The 22,213-nt window shown below is 32.9% G+C and overlaps 1 protein-coding gene across 1 annotated transcript; it reads left to right on the top strand.

Moving 5' to 3' along the window:
* Positions 1–10: 10 nt before the first annotated feature.
* Positions 11–14,566, top strand: LOC111513359 (uncharacterized). Its single transcript, XM_074173654.1, has 6 exons — positions 11–549; positions 1,194–1,356; positions 5,236–5,434; positions 5,811–6,122; positions 6,209–6,433; positions 9,103–14,566. Exons 1-6 carry the CDS (start codon positions 311–313, stop codon positions 9,213–9,215), a joined length of 1,251 nt encoding a protein of 416 aa, XP_074029755.1. The 5' UTR covers positions 11–310; the 3' UTR covers positions 9,216–14,566.
* Positions 14,567–22,213: the final 7,647 nt, after the last annotated feature.

The raw sequence follows: 22,213 nt of genomic DNA, 5'->3' as shown, positions 1-22,213 counted from the left end.
AAACTCTTGTCAACTGTTGACAGTTTGACAGGAGGAAATTGGCTAAATGCGCTCGAGAGGGAAGCAACGGCCTTATAAAGTAAGAGAGAGAAGTGTTTGTTTATGTTGTAATTGGTGAATTGAACTGTGGCAACACTGAACACCGAGCAGAATAGTTAATTCACAAAGCATTGTTGGTAGTTGGTGCTTGGTGCGGTAGATCGGATGTTAAATAATTGATATAACAAATAGGAAATGTAGGTAGTGAATTGAAAATAATTTGTTCTGATTATTCAGGAAAGGTTGTCTTTGAAGTTTGACTTGGGTTAAAATGGATCTAGCAGAAACTATGAAAAATGTTCTTGCCAAAGGAATTCAACAGACCTCTGTTAACGATCTTCCATCTTCAACTGCTTTGGGATTTCCTGGTACTGGTTATGTTACAGAAAAACTGTATATGCTGCTGCAGTTATATCTCCAAAATAAAGGGTGGAATCCGTCAGTAGAACTTTTACAATGCTTCACAGAGCTTAAAGAAACTTCTATGCTTCCAAGTGCAGCTTATTTGCAGTAAGTGAATATTTTCTCTTATCATCTTTCTAATCTTAAGTAAAGCCTTGTGAATTTTAAATTCTTGAGTCTTGGCTGAATTTTTACGGTCAATTCATTATAACTTCTATTAAAGACCATTATTTATCATTAAACATCATCATATGATCATAGACATTGGTAATGTGTCACGAGCAATGAGCCCAAAATTGAATCTTCTACAAATTCAAATTTTAAATTAACTTTGAAAATTGGCACAAGTCGTAGTACGCCCAAATCACAATTTGAAGATCATAAGATCGAACCCAACTTCACCCAGATATTTTTTTCAAAAAAGATTTTTTCAACTTGAAATTAATTTTATTCTGTTATGTTACATGCTTCCTAGCTAAGGAAAGTATTAACAATTGCCTACTCAGAACATGAGGCTAATGACCATAACGGTCAGTATACACCAACAAAAAATCTAAATTGTGGAAAAAAAGACTTTTTTTAACAAACAAATGAATGAATATCCAAATTCAATAATGAACTTTATAATGTGTAAAACCGGATTGCTTGAAAGAAACTTTAGTATCCATAATTATAAAAAAATCTAAATGTATAGAGGTTTTCCATATGAAATGTTCTATGTTATGTTATGAGTGTGATGTTATTTATTTCAGGATGATGGCTTCTAGAGTAACTCTGGATTCTCAGGGCAGGCTAATATTACGTGAAAATGGGAAAATCATACTACCATTCGAACACTTTGCTAATGCAGTAATGTTAAAACACATGAACGGACCACACGGCTTGCATTTGGGAGTAGAAGCAACAGTTCGAGCTGTGAGTATTGTGGGAAAATTTGTTTAAATTATGTGATTAATTTAAGAAAATAAGAAATTACCATCTTTTGATAGATAGCTTTTGAGATATTTACTGATATCAGTTTTACAGTGAATGAGTTTGTACTGTTTTATTCACATTGTTTACTTTGGTCACTTCAAATCTTAAAGAGGCATTGGTGGTGTGAAATATTGACATGAAGGTTTTAGGTAATAATATGGTAGATATGGAAAAAAAAGGTACATTTTGTTCTACCTGAAGCACCATAATTTCAACTCTCTAGTAGTGAGGTGAACCATGCCAAAAATATGAATATAGGTTGAGTGACAGCTTATTTATAGAGCCCATGGAATTTTGAAAATGAAGCTGTACAAGTCAACAAATTGAGATAAATCATAAGTTTAAAATTGAATTGACTCACGTTATTCTCATCTCAACAAATGCTTGCCATTAACTTTGATGCAATAATATAGTTTGTGTTTTTGGGAATTATGGAGCATTTCTGGAGTCATTAGGTGCCATTCATTTGTGATGTGTCGTGAATCTTCTAGTAAAGCAGGTTGAGTTCTGATTTCCAAATGCCCCCACAAGTACAAGTCTAGAGGAGATAGGTCTGATGATCATTGGGCCATTTGATTAAATTTCACTTACCAATCTAGCAACCTAGGAAATGTTGATCTAAATGCTGCTGAACAAGCAAAGCATAGTGCGGAGGAGCCACCATCTTGTTGAAATATTAATGGACCCTCAGAATACATTTATTTCATTTTTGGAGATTTTGCTAATGTATCTCATGAAATATGTTGAGATTCAAATCAGCCCATTATCAGGATTGACTGTACCAATTAAAAGAAAGAACATTCATCATTGAAACCTCACAGAATTATGAATGTCGATCAAAATCATTTTCATTCAGTTCTGGTTTTAATTCAGTTTTGTGAAGATGAAATTTGTGACTTGAAAATATTCTAAATACTGGTTCCTTAAACACTGAAAATAGTTACTAGCTGCCTTATACTTAACCTATGATCAAGCTCAACACAGCCCAAAATTACCATTGTTTCCTTATTCATGAGCAGAGGTTTATTTCACCATATTTTTTTTGTTTTCATTCCGTTTCTCAGAATTTTGAAACTAATTCAGACACTCACTACCTCGACATAGTCCTTCCTTGAACCCTCTGGACCTGTACGTCAAGGAGGTTGCATTAATGGCAATGTTACAATTGCGCACGGCTTGTGTAAATCTCGAAGTAGGAATGGGTCAATTGAGGCTGAGCCTATAGTGAAAAGTGCTTACTGCGCAACCTCTGCTGCAGGCAACCAGTGATGCAATTGAACCCAGGTTTGTGTTTAATAAACTCTACAAAACACATATAAAACAGAACACAGAGTCAGATGCTACAAATGCCATATGCATATATACAGACGGCTGAAAAACCAAAGAAGGCTCAGGATGTGGAATGTACTCTAGATCACTAAGCCTATGGATTAAGTGGGGAATTGGAAAAAATACCAGAGTGGTTCAAACAGAACATGCTGGTATCTCACTTGCCACAAAAGAAATAACCAGAAAAGGAATTTCTGGCAAAAACATAACAATCTGCACTGACAGCAGATAAGCCCTATTAGCCTTGAATAGACAATGTATTACATCAGCGCTAGTTCTAGAGTGCCACCAAGATTTAGCCAAAACCTCGGTAGATAATAACATTATCCTGAGGTGGATTAAAGGGCATGACATGAGTAAAGGTAATCGCATTGCCGACTCTTTAGCCAAGGAAACGGCTGGACTAAGAATTTTAAGACCCAGTAGGATTTCTGACCGGCCACTGTCAACTAAGGAAATACCTCTACAAATGGGGCTAGTAGACACACCTGTATGCAGGATGTGTGAACAGGAAGATTAAACTGTCAGGCATGTCCTATGCGAATGTCCGGAGTTATTGTCGATAAGAGAGTGTGTGTTCAGCTAGTCTTGGCCTACACCTGTCGCTATAAAGAAGATGTCTCCCAGAGACCTGTACACCTTCCTGGAAAGGACAGGATGGACGATGGTCTAGGAGGACAACTCCTCGGGAGGATATACAATGGGTCACATGTGGCCTAAGCAGTGTTGCCAACTAGTAAAACTATAAAGTCGCTACACATGAATCAAAATTCCGCAACACTGCTTCACATTCCGCCATGCTTGTATATCTGACGCAATCAGTTGGCTCATGCGCCCTATCCAAAATTAAATACCACAGAACTTACAGTTTGTAGTGTGTGTACCGTTCAGATACCACCAAACTGAACTGTCACTAATGTAAGTAATCAGGATCATGCTAATTTTCAACCGCGCAACTCAGTAGATGGTACCTAATTTTCTAAGTTAACAGCACTTCATTTTTGAAAGCTTGAAAAAATGATTGTGAAAAGTAAAAATTAAAATCAATTTGTTCACATACGTATAGTCACACTGAGCTCTTGAACAATCATTCGCGATAAGTCTAATCCATCCATTCAAGTTTGAATCAGACAAACAGTGTTGCGAAAAAGTTTGTTTTCGGGACCATTTGTATTTTTTTGAACATGTCCCATTCCTGTCAATTCCAACTGCGATAGCTCTTTCGCTCAAGTCATAATCAGATGAACTATCTTCTATTTCCACTGTAATTTGTTTCATTTAAGATAATACTCGAGACAGTCGAGATTTTTAGTTTCAAGATATTGGACATTATATGGTTTATGATATGAATGAAAATATTCAAAAATATTCTTCTCATTCATCATGTAATGGCCTCACTACTAAGACTATAACGTATTAGCTGTCAGCTTGGAGTGCTGTCTGCGGATAGCCTTAGTTGCTGAGGCCATTGAATCGAAACGAAGAAGGAGAGTGATGTCCACTGCCTCTTCTTCTTCCATATTTTTTTTAATATTGATTATAGAAAATTCAGCGAGTTTATGTTCAAATCCTCTACGCCGCTACCGTCGAGTAAATTCCGCTACAGTAGCAGAATTCCACTACGGTTGGCAACTCTGGGCCTAAGTGCTGTGGGCCTACACTCACCCTACCTACTCTACAGATACAGATAGTCTTTCAGCAGCTCTTTGCACACATCTATTATCATAATACAGCTCAATCAACTTTACCCACTTTACGATAGAGTAACACCATTGTTTCGTTTTAGTTCATAAATACAATACCACACATGGGCAAAAACTACTTGTAATTAACTGAGACACAGATACTACATATTCTATTAATTTGTTCCATTGTGTTGAAATCTTTTTTTCAATATAGATGAAAAAATAGGCAAAAACTTTCGCACAGCTATTTTTGTACATAAAGTAGTAAATAACGAACAACTTCTGCACTTTTAATAAAATGAAATGTTCTGAAGTTCATGATGTGATTACAAGAAAGTTCCACCTAATTGAGGTCCATGAACAGAAATATTCCTTCTTTCAAACATCATTTAGCTATTCAGCAGATATCCTTCCTAGATATTTAACCTCAAAACCTCTGTTATTCCTACATTTTTCAAATTCATACTCATGTGGTAAATTCATTGCCACCACTTTATAGTATAGATAAGTTTCATAATGTTTTTAATTTAAAATAACTATTGGTTATGTTTACTTTTGTGAGTGTTTATAATATTTTTACTATTGAATATTTGTAAACGGTACTGGGTTGGACTTCGTAAAGGATGAAAAAAAATACATTATTATTATATATTTATAAGGAACATACTAGTGTTTGTTGTGAAAAACTCTTTTCTGAAACCATGTCGGTATAATGTCCATCTAAAAGTTCAAAAAATCAATGTATGATACTTTTTCTAGTATTTTTGAGAACACAGGAAAACATTAGCAAATTTTGACATTTCAGGTTATGGAATCATATACAATTGGGAGAGAAAACTTTGGAATGGAAAAGGATTTCATCATAGAAGTGGTACAAAATTGTCCCAATCCAGCTTGCCGTTACTACAAAAATCAAATGGAACTCACTCAGAAAACTTTACAGCATTTAGCTCCAAGTTACTTAGGAGAAGCACAACCACCAAACAATCCTGATATGAGAAATAGTTAGTATCATGTGGGGCTTTGGGGGGTATCGGTGCGAAATCTTTCTTATACAGCTACCGGACTGAGTCATGGCCGCTGAGAAGCCCCTCAAGATGTGCAGTAGATGTGTAGAAATCTGTTATCAATCTGTTAGATTATTCAAGCCGAAAACATCCAAATTCAAGACTGTATTCAGTTAGTGATGGATCAAAAGTGAATTGCATAAACATATTTTAAATACCGACCCAAACTTTACGCTGATATGATTTTTCCCACCGGCCTTGACTCAGTCCGGTAGCTGCAAGTAAAGTTGAAAAATTCTGCAAATGCATTTCAGAATATTTTTATTATAAATAAACACAGTTTCCACAGCCATACATTTTTTTTTCAATACAGGATTGAGTGCAGTAGACTTAACTGGTCAAAGTAATCTGGAGGTGAAACCAAATCCGCCAATGCTGGAAAGACCAAAATCTGTAGCTCCCACTCAACAGCAGATCACTGCTGCTCTCATTCAACAACAAAATCGTGTTATCGCCCAACAGAATATCGACAAGCTGAATGCAAATCTTGAGAAACAACGTCAACAGATGCAGTTACAGCAACAGATTGATATGGCGAAAGGTCAGCAGAAACAACATTTCGATGTGCCCCTGATGGATCACAAGCTGACAGATTTTTTGAGAGCTAATTTGGAAAATTTAGAGGGTACTGTTTCATTCCACCAAGTAGATAATAACAGCAATACCTCTTTCAATTGAATACTTGAATGTATTATTAATTTTTATTTTTAGGATTTTCTGCAGCAAATAAGGATTTGCTGGCACTACACAATGGTGCTTGGGCACCTGCACCCGCTATGTCTGCTCCAACAGATAATAAAAACATTGGTGAAGGGGGGCAAGAGAAGATTGTTAGAGCATTTGCCGAGGTGATGAAAAACATGTCCCGTATGAAAACTTATGTTCGTCCGGCCATGTGCAAGCCTTATGGAAAACAATCAGAGGCTTTACAAAAAAGTAAGAATTTTTTTTTCAACAAATATTTTCTAATAATAATATTATTACCTGTTCTAATCCAGTCACATCTTTAGTCACTGGTAGAATTCAAGTAAATAACGTGATTTTCATACCATGGTATCAGACTTGTGAAGTTTTTCCATTCATATCAGGAACTCTATAGCAACACCCAAAAAAACATTCCTTGTCTATTTAGATCATCATCAGAGCTACATTTTAAGTGCCTCACTACAAGAAATGAATAAATGTTCATATGTTATCACACCAGCTTTTGACTTACTAATAATTGATATATAGTAGTTTCAAACATAAACAACAAAAACGCCAACTCCATTCTGTGAAGGGATTTATCTAGATGCACTTAAAATATCAAAATCTGTCCCTATCTATAAAAACAAAGGATTAAAAATTAAATAATTAACTACAGAAACGTATGTTTGCAATCACAATTAGCAAAAATAATTGATTTTAGCTACTCTATGAGATTAATTAAATTCACTGAACGGCACAAACTCATTGCTGATTGCCAGAACGGCTTTAGGCAGAAAAAATCAACATCTACTACAACTCCTACCTCTAAAATATCTCAAAACTTTATACTACTCGCTTGTGGAAAGTCATATCCGCTATGGAATGGTAGTTTGGGGAGGAGCATTAAATAGTCATATTTCTCAAATTGAAATTATGCAAAGGTGTTTTCTTAAATTGATATTCTCTAAAAATGGTAGGTATCCCTCTGATAAATTATACTTTGAAACTCGTCTGTTAGACATACGACAGTTGTATTTTTTGTGCTCTAGCACTAAATATCATACAAATAGTCATACGACATCGCTTCCTTCACATCAGTAACACACCCGCCAAAGAGATCAGTATACTGATCAGGGTCGTTACACAAAGATCATTTACTTACTTTGCGCCTAAACTATACAACCGAATTCCTCAAAATATAAAATCTATCGCAAATATCAATCGCGTCAAAAAAGAGTTGAAAGAGCATATTCTTCAAAGTCAGAGACTTGAACTTCTACGTCTATTTGAGTAGATGGAAAAAAACCATATGTACCTTTGCTATATTGTCCACTTACAATTCTGTAATACATAAGTGTTCATATATGTATTATATGGGCACCATCGTTTTGTTAATATATATAACATCCATTTTCAACAACATCCATATCGATTTCAACATGTTTTTATATATTATTACTAGTACACGTATTTTACAAATGTGATTTTATACTTAATTGTCAATTTAGTTTTATGTTTGTATGATTTTATATTTAAATAATATTATTTGTTAAAACTGACAACTTTTTATATTTATACTGATATTTGTGATTTTATATTATCTTATGTGTTTTTAATTTCATATATTAAGTAGTTTATTTTCATATGCAAATTCCCTTTATATATATATATTATTCATTCTCATACTTTAATATTTATCATATATTTATTTTTTTCCTTTGGATCTCCTTTTCACCACATACAAGCAACATCTGATGCTTCTGTGGTTTCTACAATGTTTATTCAACTGTATGTATTATTTCTTTTTGTGATTTGAATCTGAATAAACATTATTATTATTATTAAGAGGTGATGTGATACAGGATTACCAAAACCTTTAGATGTTCGTCTAATAAAATCATTGATAAAAACAATATAAGACTGTTACAAAAGCAATGAGATTCCTACAACTGAAATCATAAGAAAGAAATTGAATACTTCCGGCCATAGCGTGAGCTGCTGTGACAAAACTCTTCAGAATTGGATAAAGAAACTAAGATTTAGATTTTAAATAATGAACAACGGCAAATTTTCAATTTGGACGAAATTTGATATGAAACTCATGACATAGTTACGAAAGGGTAGACTGATGGTTCGAGAATGTGTACGCCTAACATGCCTGCGAACAAAAGATCGCGACTAATCATTGTGCATTTCGGAGGAAGTAAAGGATGGGTTCCGAATTCTTTGAAATTATGTGGAAAAAAACTTGACTGCAATATTGACTATCATAAGAACATGGAAGCTAATGTTGTTGCTAATATGGTTGTTGAATTTGATAGAATAGACTCGTTATTAAAAACTCACCAAAAAATGTTCCATCTATGATATCAAGAGCCATACTGGTCATTTTATAACAAAAAAGCTATATTGAGTAAGAGCTGAGATATAAGAGTCTAATTTGAAAAAATTACAAAAGCCACTTTTTGAATATTAATTTAATCAACATTATTACAGAACAACAACTGAAATCATATTTCATGAATAATCTGATTTTTTTTTCAAGAGTGCAAGAGTATCATCATGATCTCTGTCTAGAACACTATTGAGCTGAACACATTCAGTCAAAAACCAAATCTTTGATAAATTGAAAAAAATTATGCCGGTTGTAATCACAAAGATAGATTCCACACTGAAAGAAACCCTTAATTCCCGACATTTATAACTGTCAAACATTGAATTGAATTAAATCAACCCATCATAATTACCTGCTAATACCATGATCTCATGATGACATCTCGAGTTGAATTCTTGAGAGCCCCACTGTGTGGCTTTCGAATAATGATTCAAGAAGCTTTGATCTTATCTGAAAAATATTTGCCTGTATCTGACATTGCTCTGTCTTTATAACAACCATTAGTAATAGTTTTTTGTTACAGCTCTCATGGATACCGTTCAACTAATTCAATCGCTGCGTAGTTTCTTGCCTCCTCCGCACATTCAGGTCAGTTCTTGGAAAAACGAGGATAAACATCGCTTCGAAGAATCCTAGATGATCCATTCTTTTAATAATGTTGCAGTTGAGAAATAATGGAGGCATGTAATATCTTTGAGGAAGTTGTAGGGTAATGATGGTCCTGGAAGCAAAATTGGAAAGCAAGTATTTGCTGAGAACTTAAAATTTATAGATAGAATATTTTTACTAAATTGCTCAAGGTGCATTGCAAAATATTTCAGAATTATTTTTTGAATACATAATGAATTCTTCCTAATGCTTCAAAATCAATCATTAAACGGCTCGATATTGTTTGTACCATACTGTTACATTCAGGGGTTTAAGGTTGTTCCTCTAAACTAGTCTAAACAATGATTTACTCATCATTTTCATGAAACTGTAGGAATAATTTCATTTCGGTATGGTTTCAACTGTTTCATTCTTGAGATACATATTCCATAAGAAATAATTCCACAGAAATAGTTTAATGAGGGATTAACGGAAAATGCACAAGAATTCTTGAAAAAATATTGGACGGAACGGCACAGGCTTTCTGTTTAGTCACTGGGGTTGTCCAGAGGAAAGTATTTATTATTCAATCTTGTTTCTTTTGAAGACAATAATATTCCGAATGTAATTCCAAGATTCCCAAAAAATTGCACTAAATAATAGTTTAACCGAACCCATCAACCACAAAAGGAAGTTTATATAATTTAGTTTATAATTTTTTCACAAAAAAAAATATATGATCTGGTTTGATAGAGAGTATTCAATGGAGACACCAGTTCAGGTATGAGTGTACCAAAAGCTTTTGCGATTTTTAATTTTCCATCTTTATACAAAAAAATGTGGGAAATTTCTGAAGGAGGCAGAAAGCAATCGACTTTGGAAATGAGACCTTTTTTTCATTCATAATCTCGAATATCATGCAATATAATTCAGGCTACACACAAAATGTATGGATTGTTTAACAACCAAGGTATGCAGGAGGAAGGAAATAATGCTGTTAAATTGGTAAACATACTTTTTCTATTATAGAAATCATCAAGTTTTCGACCTTGAAATATAATGAAAAAGGATCTCATGAAATTTACATCACTCACTACCAAATTGAATTAAAGATACTTGAATACTAGATAACTGTACAAAAATTCCTTTCGACCAGATGTTTTTCTTGCAAGAATTTATCGGGTGGAAGGTGGATTCATAGTAAGTGGCTTGGGGCCTAATTAAAATAGCCTATCAAGAACATGAGGTTTATTTTATGACCTCAGTAGTCACTGCTATTGTCTAGTTGTGAACTCCAGACATCAGCAGAAGATGGCAAATGAGACTTTGCCGAAACATTGTGGAAATAATCCTTGTGAGAAACAAAAACACAGATAGATATACTAGCGACATAACCCGGCTCCGCACGGGTGCAATGCTGATACTAAATATATATATAGACGCTTGCGATCTCTGCTAATCCTAAAGTGCTATAGAGCGAAGCACGGCCTTTGACGCGCTATTTATAGGCACGCGCCGCCGGCCCCCCGTCCGGTACCACCGGCACCGCTATTTCCCTACATTTTAAATTTGTATTATCTTTGAAAATATTCATTTAAATTACATGCTGTAAATGGTCATATTGATCTATATTAAATCACAATGTATTTAAGGTACTTAATTGGTTAAGGATTAATGCAGTATTGATTGAAATCACTTTGTAAATAAGCCATCATTTCTCTAGAATAAAAAATAGTTATTGTAGGTTATCCATAAGCGATAGACATATACCATTGGGGACTTTTTTGTAGACCTTTTTAAGGTGTAATTAATTTTACAATTTGCCTTATCTATCATTTCAAAATATGTCCTTATGTAATGTTTAAATGTTATAGCTATATATAAAACAATATTCAGCTATATAAAAAATTAATTTCACAATATTGCCTATCTGAATTTATTTTCACAATGTGTACTTATGTAGTAATCAGTAAATACAATAATATTATTTTAAAAAGCTATGTAGTAGGCTATTTGGTATTGGTCCGTCATCGTTATTCATAATATTATTATGTTTACTTATTTCTACAGTCTCATAGGCATCTAGTTGCCTGTTGTTGTTAAGTTTTCTAACTAATCCTAATGAACTGAAATCTATGGAATGGTTTTGTTGCAACCTATGATGGGCGACTACTGATTTTTCAGGTCTTCCATATTTTAAGTGTATTATGTGTTCCTTATATCTTACTTCAATAGATATTTTTGTCTGTCCATAATATTTTGCATCACAGTCCTTACATTCAATTTCGTCGCTTCCTATATGCGTAACTATCAGACGACTACCTTTTCCAGATGGCTGTTTTAACCCAACTGACAAACCTTCAATAAAGGCTTGTCGTGCACTTGTTATATTACCATCCTGCCATACTTTTTTGACCGTATGTCCTTGGTTAACCATGAAGTACAATTTTTTTTTGAACTTCCGAAATTCGTCAATTTTTCTTAGATACTTTCTTCTCCATGCTATTATTTCTTGACGTTCAATGAGAATGCTTTTCCTGTCAACTTTTCCGTACGTAAATTTCATTTCGTGTACAAGTTTCCTAAAAGTTTCTTTACCCATTTTTGGGACCAATTTATGATCGCTAAGTGCCTCCAGAACTGTTTGTAGTGTAGGCAGCTCATTTCTGAAAAAGAAACTGTGAATAGTTCTGCGTATACTGCTTTTGGCTTCTTCATCAACTGTGATTTTTTTTCGTCCTCTACTAGTTTTTGGCGTTTGTACGTCCCCATGAATTTCTGCTTCTCTTAGTATTTTGTAAATCGATGATTTTGGTACACTGGTATAATCAGAGGACATATCAACTAATGTATCTTTTGTAATTGTGGAACTTAATGATGTAGAAATGCCCGGTTGGTTATTCGGAGGTACACATGTAGAATTACAGCACATATGCACAAAGTCATCTTTTGGTGGCTGATGATCTCTTTCAAGACAGTGAAATACTCGCAGTACAATTTGTTTTTCTCTTACTAACCGAGACTCCGACCGTTTTACCTTTTTCGACGTGGAAGGCCCGACCATGTCTCCCATTTTTTGAGTGGTTTGAGAACGGTGTAGTAATATAATTATGTAACGCTTAAACACTTATTAGCACTATTATTTCCACCAATTGTTATCACAACACGTCGATTGCTGACTAACTTAACTGTAAAACATACAATTCACGCTGTATAATTTACAAACCAATGATACGCTCATGGCTTTAAGTACATTAGTGAGGACTGCAACGATGAGATGGAAGTTACGGTAAAGTGACAAAGACAGAAATATCGTTGCATACAGCGTTGCCACTAGTTGTAATAAATATCTAACACTATACAGAAAATAATGAATTTTAACTGATCAGTAATCAGGAAATGTATAAGTATTACTCATTACAAGCTCATTACTGATTTTTGTCATAAATAATACCTTTTAATCGTACTAGTATTGTGTATTATCTATAATTTGCCACAACCTACAACTCTACTGCTTACTATATTTTAATTCTGCTATAAACTGGTAACGTAAAATTTAGATATGACAACGCGCTTTACTCTCAATCATTATTGGTTTTACTATAGTTAGACAAGTTAACAATAACAGGCAACTAGATGCCTATGAGGGTGTAGAAATAAGTAAACATAATAATATTATGAATAACGATGACAGACCAATACCAAATAGCATACTGTATAGCTTGTTAAAATAATATTGTATTTACTGATTACTACATAAGGACACATTGTAAAAATAAATTTAGATAGGCAATATTGTGAAATTAATTTTTTATATAGCTGAAAATTGTTTTATATATAGCTATAACATTTAAACATTACATAAGAACATATTGTAAATTAATAGATAAGGCAAATTGTAAAATTAATTTAGATGTGGTATACCTGTATGTGTGATAGACCTGTATGGTTTACCTGAATAGTATATCTGTATAGCATAAGAAGTTTCCAGTTTTCCAATTTAATCTTCCTCTTGAAGATGATCACTTAGTGATCGAAACACGTGTCGAGGTGTTAAAAATAACGATTTGATGTTGGGAAAAACTCCAGTAATATTCATTACTACACCAAAGGTTCCAAACAGTGCATGATAAGTATATTTCATAAGGTTCAGTGTTTCTCTACTATATCGGTTTCTCTACCGGTCGGTCGGTAGCCGGGCCGTTCGACATAGGTGCTTTCTTCACTCAGTCAATCTGCTAATGTGTGAGTCGACGGTGCGAGCTCCAGGCTGAACGCTCGATTTTCACTTGCTATCGTCCAACCCGTGTTAGGGATCACACGTTAAAAGGTAAGACCTCGTAAGTCCTTAGCTCGCACAAGTTTCGACTTCTGAGGATTGTCGTTCATAGGGGTACGATAGCTGGTTAACGGAAAAAACATATTTTAAACACATGCATGTTATATACATATAAACCTTCCTCTTGAATCACTATCAATCAAAAATCCATGTGTAGTTTTTAAGATCAAAGATACATAGGGACAGACAGCGGAAAGCTACTTTGTTTTATACATGTAGCGATTGATATATATGAGGGTAGTGTCATGATTTTGATGAAAAGTCCAAATACTTTGGAACAGTGTGGTGAATGTCCCCAAACAAGGATTCCCTATAGGAGTGTAGGAGCTGAAATAGGCACTCATACTTGTTTCATGGTTTGCAATAGGCTGTGAATTTCTGAAAACAAAAAGATTTTTAAATATTTCGTTTGACAAGAATATCTTGGACAGTAACATTGATTTGCTTATCATTTCAATATGAAATTTTGAAATATTTTGCAATTCCTCATCTGAGAAAGTAAAGGGGTGTTTGAATATTATCTAATTGATGGTAACTTATAATTCGAAAAAATCCTTCAGAAGGATATAAAATATCTTATTTATGTTCATTCAGTCATATTTGTCATTTCACAGCATCAGACTAGTGAATACAAAATCTACTTTTATTTTGAACTATTTTTTTTTAAATTTTCTAAAAAGGATGTATAATTAATTCAATTAGATTTATTGTACCAAGAAATTACAAAGTAATGAGTGTAAGTAAGGAAAATGACAAGAGTAGAATGGCATATCTGTATTGTTTTGTGATATTTTGTGTTAATAATTTTCCGTTCAAATCAACATTTGTCTACGCAGTTGATTCAAGTATGACTTGAAATAGATAGTAAACATGACAAACGGGGGATTGATGATATGGATACAGTAGAGTGTTGAAAATCTGAAGGCCTATCGAAGATTTTTTTAAATACATGTTTACATAATTAATGCAGAAAAGACAAGTTACATAATTGATTGTACTCTACATACATATTTCTTCAAGAAATCAACTACAGTAATGTACATTATATGTTTTTATTTACCGTATTGTATTTTTAATACTATATTCTTAATTATAGATCTAAGCGGCATTTCCAGGTTTTGTTAAAAAATCTGAACAGTCTAGGGTACCAATTGGTTCCGATCTACGACGCTCTACTGTATGTCATCCAGTCAGTCACTGGTTCCGATGGAATGTATTTAGAATGAAAATAGTAGTAATTCAAATCTTATTTTTTCACTCATTCTGAGTTCTTTTTTTTTATTAAAAAATAAATTATGAGTGTGCTCACTCCATTGTAAAATGGAGTCATTTAACATTAAAATTCTAGAGTTTTCACTGGACAATAATGAAACCCGTTAGGGTAAGGTACCTTTGAAATATGAATTTAGATATTCAATGTGTATTTGTAACAAGTATTTCCAAAGATTCCAATCAATTGGGATTCCTTCAGTTCATGGGATAAGTTTATGTATTACTGAATAATAGGAGAGTTTTTGTTTCTGCAATCTGAAACTCTTAGAAAAAATACTCAATGATGAAACATTCAACTTTCTATAAGTGACAATAATTTTTTTTTTTCGTATCAGCATGATTACATATGAATTCTGAAGTATTTTCACATGCCTGCAGTTTCTTCTGTTATCTAGATACTCTGGGATCAAAACCAAGAAAGATAGATTATCTTCCAGGTTAGTTGGTGCCAATTAGGCTTATAACAATTTCCTTTTTTATGGATTAATCATTATGCTAATTTCCTAAAATTTTCATAAGTTCATTTCTATCTGTGCCAATTTCTCTTGATGTTTTTTCATGGTATTTATATTTTTATATCTATTAATTGCTAGAAATCCAAACTTATTTGAAAACACCTTCTGAATGAGTAGGTAAACAAGAGTTTTTTTAATCCATTAACAAATGATGCAGAATTTGCTGTTCTACGATAATATTTTAATATATTAACAATCCTCTATTCCAAAAAATCCAGATTTCCCTGATCTAATTGAAAATTCAATTCATTAGTATCTCCCAAAAATATGGATTTTTTTTAACGTTATACTAGTGGCAACAAATTTTATTGCTCTAATCTCTCAGACCAGGGTTCAATAATTTTGTTCGCAATTTTGGTTTCTACGATCTGTAATATACCTGCCAGCACAGTGGTAGTTGGAAATGTTCATTTTTTTATAATTAAATTTACAAAGCACAAAATAAGTCGTAAATTGAAAGGGGAATATTTTTAGGAAAAATTGGTTTTCGGGGAAAAAAGTTTTTGGCTTTCTACTTCTCCGTCATCAAACAAAAATGGGGGAAACTTCCGAGAAAAAAGAGAAATAAATCAACTCCAATAAAAAAATTTATGCAGATGTGGAGATCATGCGCAGAAGTTTTTTTTTTATACAAACAGGAAGAAAAAGTCTTACCGTTACAACTATTTTAAAAAATGGTAGTTGTGTTTATCTCTTCCATCGACACCAATTTGGATAACGAATGTTTGGGATTTCACGTATTTTGAGAGCAGGATTTTATATCCAAAATAATTACCGGATTCATAGTAAACCACTTCTTTATTGTCACTTATTGTACAATACTACAATACACTCTTCTCACAAAAATCTTAGTCTCTGATCTCAGGTAAATTGCAAATGAGTGTGTCAGGCAAAAACCATAGTTTTTTCATAGTAAACCTAAAAATATTCCGTTAGGAAGGTACTGATCATGAGACCTTACTGCCCCTCCAAGATTCTATGAAATCGTAGAATGAAATCATAATTCCTAAACACTTGGTATTTTCAATCCCGAAATATGTGTATATTTATTCTTTGAAGATTTCTGGGATTTTAACCTATCACAATCTGAAATATAAATCAACAAAATATGATCTACGGTAATAAAGGAGAAACTGAAAATTTCCTCCAAAAAAGTTATTGCTTAATATAAACCTTTGAAAAATTCGATTAGTCAGTAATTTGTATTTATAAGCTGTTCCTTTAAAGAGGAGTTTTCCACAATAATTTTTACAGGTTTTCATAAAGAAAAAGTACCATTTTCCGAAACCGTTTTTGAAAAAGCTAAGCACTAAAATTAAATATTTTTCAATTCCTATTTCGCAGTTATTTTTTGGGTGAAATTTTCAATTTGCTCTTTATCACACATGATCAGACTGTCCGTTGATCTATATTTATTCATTTTTCAGATTGTGGAAGGTTTAGACCCCAGAAAACATTAAGAAACGTTGACTCCTCCATAAAAATATATTATTTCAAAGAACATGTAGGTATGTTTCTTTCCAAGTCTTTACTACTTATAGTGCACAGGTATGCCCAATTTACAATTCAGTATTTTTGGAATAGCTTAAACTTTACAAATTCGCTATTTATTTATTGTTTGAGGTGATAAAAATCCTTTCAATCGATATCATTCAATACTACTATTATTGTGAATACATTCGAGCTGTTAAATCTTCTAGATGATTTTACACACTTCAAATTACTTCACTTTTACCTGTTTGGGAATACTTATTGACAACAGTATGACAATTATCAATATGAAAAATTTAAAATTAAAAAAAACGTTTTTGCTTCTACTTCTCCATAATTAAACAAGAATATGGAATGATTCCTAAAAAAATAGAAAGAAAAATACAATAAAAACTCTGTTGAAACAACCACTTCCAAAAAGGAAAAAGTTGTTTTTTTCAATGTTCCTATGAAACTAGTTGTTTCCATAGAACTTTTCCTTTTCGTGTAATTCAAAATTCGAGTGAAAGTAGATGTTTTCAGAGGGTTTTCTGTTCCAGTTTGTTGTATCTAGAAAAAACCGGTGAGTTCCCACATGTCTCTGGTTTTCGTTGTAGTTATTTTCTTTTTTCCAAAATTTTTAGAAAGCCTAAAAGCTTTTTTCTCAAAAAAAATTGGAAATTTGTAATTCCAATCCAGGTTATATTAATATAATCATTATAAACTAGGATCGTATCTTGATAAGTCTGGAAGAAATTTCATATCATTTAATTTATTTGTTTGATTTGATCTGTTAGGAAGTGTATTAGCTCATAGTATTTTAAAAATGTGTGTTATAACATCCTGATTTCTGATCTGTTTTTATTGTGATAAATTGTACCTAACCCCTTCATGACAATATTGTGTTGAAGAAGATATTACTGAAGAGATTGTTAATTTGTAATGAGTTGATGTAAAATTTCCAGTGTAACGCACAAGTTGTAGCACAAATTCTAATAATAATAACACTCAGTTCAATGTGTTTAATGTTCATGTGTATTAAACATGACAAAAAGTGTAGCTTTAGAATATGTATAGTAATTTGAAGTTTACTGCTGTTCTTAGAAAAACGGCAAGGCTAATATGGTATTTCAAAATCTAGTCGTGAAGAATGAAATTCTTCCACCCAAAATTCCTGCTGTGATATTTGAGATCAGTTATTAATGTTGAAAATTTGGTTCTTTTTGATTGTAGGTGTTATGAAAGTAAGGAAATAGAAATCTCACTCAAATATAATTCTGACTAGATATCCTAAAATTAGACAGTTGACACTTATTGTAATAAGAGAGAAGTAATTGTATATCTAAGCACTTGTATACCTGTGGGTAACTCTTGTATTATCAATTGTCAGGTCATATCTGGAATGAAAAAGGTTCCTGTAGACTGCTGAAAGTATCAGTTGAAGCTCCTTTATCTATATTTATGAGTTTTCATATATGAAACTCTGAACCTATTTGCCCGAGAGCCAGTGACAGATTTTTGGGGCGAATTTATTCCCATCTGATAATGTTTCGTACAATCATTGCTATATAATAGATGTTGCCCTACCCACCCATAGTGAGTATAACCAGCCGACTATTATAATTATTTGAAACATTATGTAGACATGTTTTTTTTGGACCGCTAATTAATCCAAAACTCTGAAAATCAGAAATAAACCAATGAAATAATTTTTTGGTACCTTGTGTTGCCCCACCCACTAACTTTGGTCCAGCTGATGTCCACCAAGTTTCATTAGACAATAGTTGTGAGAAGCATTCCTGGAAATAATTGACTGGGAAAAGTCGCAGGTTCTCGGGTCATATACTTATTCTCAAATACAGGTTTTCATTCTTTTCGAATTCCCAAACAATGAAGATTATTTTTCTGGAAATAAGATTATTACATGATCTGCCTAGGTCCAGATATGACTTGATGATTTGCATAATAAGAATAAAAAATGTTTTGAGTGTCCATCTTGCCAATATTTAGTATTATTTTGCTTTGAGCTTTATATATTTGTATACAATGAGTAGATTTTGCAGTATTTTGAAATATGTGATAGTTGATTTTTTTTTCTAGCATAACAAAGCTTTTGTGCAATTTTGAAATAAAAAAAGAAAAGTAAATGAATTTTAATTTATATACCTTGTTACTATGGATCAGGTGGCTCTACCATAGAGGAGAATCGAAAAAAACAAGGTAAAAGATTGTTACTAAGTAAGGATGGTATCCACAATAGTGTATAGTCCAGTCATTATAGTAAGTTCACCTCGGAATTCGAGATACCCAGCTGTAAGTCTGTAAATACTGGTATATTGACACCCTAAAAGTTGTCTCAAAACCTACATATGGTAGGGTGTAAGCAACTATTAAATTTCAAGGTCAAAGGTCACAAAAATCGATTTTTTGCGCTTTTTTTGTAAATGTCTCATTTCCTATGGGTTTTTTGCTATTTGTATTTGTTATCAATATTGTAGAATACAAAATTCTCTACAAATTTTGTTTAAAAAAATTTTTTATACGGTGAACCGTTTTCGAGATAGAGGGCGGAGAGCGCGCGGTCACAGCATCACTTCAGGTCAACCTGTGCCTCCGGTCGAAAACGCGCCATATATAGTTGATGAACTATCGATAAATCAATGATTATATATATTTGTCAATTTTTATTAACTGTTATATTATATTTTATCATTTTTTTCCTAACTTATCCACTTTTTATTCAGTATTAATTTATTTAACAACACTTACCTGCCCATGTAATTGCAGAATTGTTAATGAAAATATAGGAATTATATTTGAATTTTAACCTAATTAATATTTATAACTTCTTACATGATGAAAAAAAACAAATAAATTATGAATTAATCTTTTTATTAAAAAATATCATTGAATACATTTATTTTTATTGAAAGTAAAGAAATGGAATAAAGGGTACAAAAACTACAATTTATAATTTTAATCGTCTTCTTCCTCTTCATCGTCGTCTTCTGGCTGCTGGTAAATTTCAAACTGGTCTTCATTATCGTCTTCAACGACATTTGTCTCAAGTTCTTCCATGATTTCGGGGTCAAAGGTTCCATCTTCGTTAATGTCGCTCTGATATGGTAGAGCATTGAGACAAGCTTGCCCATTACATTGGCCACAAGCTAAAGAGCATTGCAAGCCCGCTTTCCTGCATCCGCATCGCGAACCACGACTCTTGCAGTTGCAGAAAATTGTATTTAGCAAATCTTCTGGAGCAGGTGGTAAAATTGTCATGATAGGCTCCAGAAAATCGTTTCGCATTGCCCAACCCCATACCTGGGGTTCCAAATCATGTCCTAACCAAGTTATATACACGGTTGAAATATTGATGAGCAGCTGCACTTGTTGGTGGAATATTTGAAAGCTGCACAGGTTTATTAAGTTTTGTAGACTTGACGTAATGCATATAACGAAGATGATCGAGACTTTTCACAGATTTCGGAGCATTATAGACTGCCAATAAGGTTTGAGTTCGACTCTCTAATAATCTAATTTTTTAATTTTAGTAAACGGTTATCAGTATTATTGAATAGATATAGATTCAATGCATGAAGAAAATGATAAAATATAATATAATAGTTAATAAAAATTGACAAATATTTATAATCATTGATTTATCGATAGTTCATCAACTATATATGGCGCGTTTTCGACCGGAGGCACCGATTGACCTGAAGTGATGCTGTGACAGCGCGTTCTCCGCCCTCTATCTCGAAAACGGTTCACCGTATAAAAAATTTTTTGAACAAAATTTGTAGAGAATTTTGTATTCTACAATATTGATAATAAATACAAATAGCAAAAAACCCATAGGAAATGAGATATTTCCAAAAAAAGCGCAAAAAACCGATTTTTGTGACCTTTGACCTTGAAATTTAATAGTTGCTTACACCCTACCATATGTAGGTTTTGAAACAACTTTTAGGGTGTCAATATACAAGTATTTACAGACTTACAGCTGGGTATCTCGAATTCCGAGATTCTTACCTAATTTAATCTTAAATTACTGGATTATGTAGTCACCAATTGATGAGATTCGTACGAGAGATACTCTATAAACTGATATGTCAAAACAATGGATATTTTCTTCAATAAATTGAAAATGTTATATTAATCAAACATTTTCAATAAAACGAATTATCACTACTATTTTTCAGTAACTCCATGAATTCAGCAAACAAAAGCAGCTTTTCAACAATTTTCTCAATATTTCCCTTAAGACAATCAAAAAAATGTACTTATATCATTAATTTCGACATTGTGGTCATTATATTCACATTACTGGTATTCTCAATTATATTGCAATATTTTATAAGATATCAAGTTGAATCTACTCTCCATTCTCAATACCTACATTCTTCATGCAGCCGCTTGTTTTTATAAGTAGGTCAAATATAAATATGTTCTCTGGAAAGTAGTTTAACAATAGGTTTCATTTGAATGTTGTACAACATGTTTAAAATCCGAGGGATTTACCAATACAGGGTCTTTCACGATGAGCGTTCGTTAAGAATATATGGAGAACAATTCAAAATATAAACTTGAAATTTTGTGGTAGTGGGTTTTACAAGATGGCCTTCTCAACTAAAATATTTTCAACTTCCAGTCTCTTTCAGTTATACAGGAAGTTGAGAGCAACTTCCTTATTTCAAATGGAACACCCTATATTTTGTTACATTTTTGAATTTCTCAGCACATTTTAGGCCACTTTGTATAACAGTGCCTATACCCAAATTTGTTAGTTTTCAAGATATTAATTTTTTTCTGAAAAATTTGACAGTTACAGCACCACTCCGAAAAAATAACTCATAGGCAGTAACAGTTGAAAGTGTGAAATTTCACAGAATTACACCTTAAGCATCAAGTCATGAACAGGCCCATCAAATTTTCAAAAATAATTTACAGGTTGGTCGAAATTTCCACCTAAAACAACATCGAGAAAACTGAGAAGATTTTTTCAAATGGAAACCAAACACTATTCTTTTATTTTTGGATACTACGAAAAAAAAGATAACAAATTCATGAAGAATGTCGTATAGCTAAAATACACCCCTGGCAAGATATATCCGATTTTAGGAAATATTTGAAATGTAAATCATTCGAAGCAATACTAAACCAAGAACAGGGTGTTCCATTTGAAATAAGGAAGTTGCCCTCAACTTCCGGTATAACGGAAAGAGACTGGAAGTTGAAAATATTTTAGTTGAGAAGGCCATTTTGTAAAACCCGCTACCACAAAATTTTGAATCGTTCTCCATATATTCCTAAGGAACGCTCGTCGTGAAAGACCCTGTATACAAAACTGTTGACAGAAAAAAAATTGCAATTATTCTTAGGTTCATATAAAAGATCAAAACTGATGAGTCAAATCTTGGTTTTGGTTTCTAAATAGAAAATTCAGAAAA

The sequence above is a fragment of the Leptinotarsa decemlineata genome, unplaced genomic scaffold (genome assembly GCF_025532065.1).
Source record: "Leptinotarsa decemlineata unplaced genomic scaffold, Ldec_3_MD MMD2_tig00000251_RagTag_RagTag, whole genome shotgun sequence".
In the NCBI taxonomy this organism is placed as follows: domain Eukaryota; kingdom Metazoa; phylum Arthropoda; class Insecta; order Coleoptera; family Chrysomelidae; genus Leptinotarsa; species Leptinotarsa decemlineata.
This window is presented reverse-complemented; position numbering and strand designations above follow the sequence as displayed.

Excerpts from the sequence above, each read along its gene's own strand:
- LOC111513359 (XM_074173654.1), top strand. The coding sequence starts at position 311 with ATGGATCTAGCAGAAACTATGAAAAATGTTCTTGCCAAAGGAATTCAA. Across the intron at positions 1,357-5,235 it reads TAGAAGCAACAGTTCGAGCT|GTTATGGAATCATATACAAT; the intron begins GTGAGTATTGTG and ends TTGACATTTCAG. Across the intron at positions 6,434-9,102 it reads ATCAGAGGCTTTACAAAAAA|CTCTCATGGATACCGTTCAA; the intron begins GTAAGAATTTTT and ends TTTTTGTTACAG.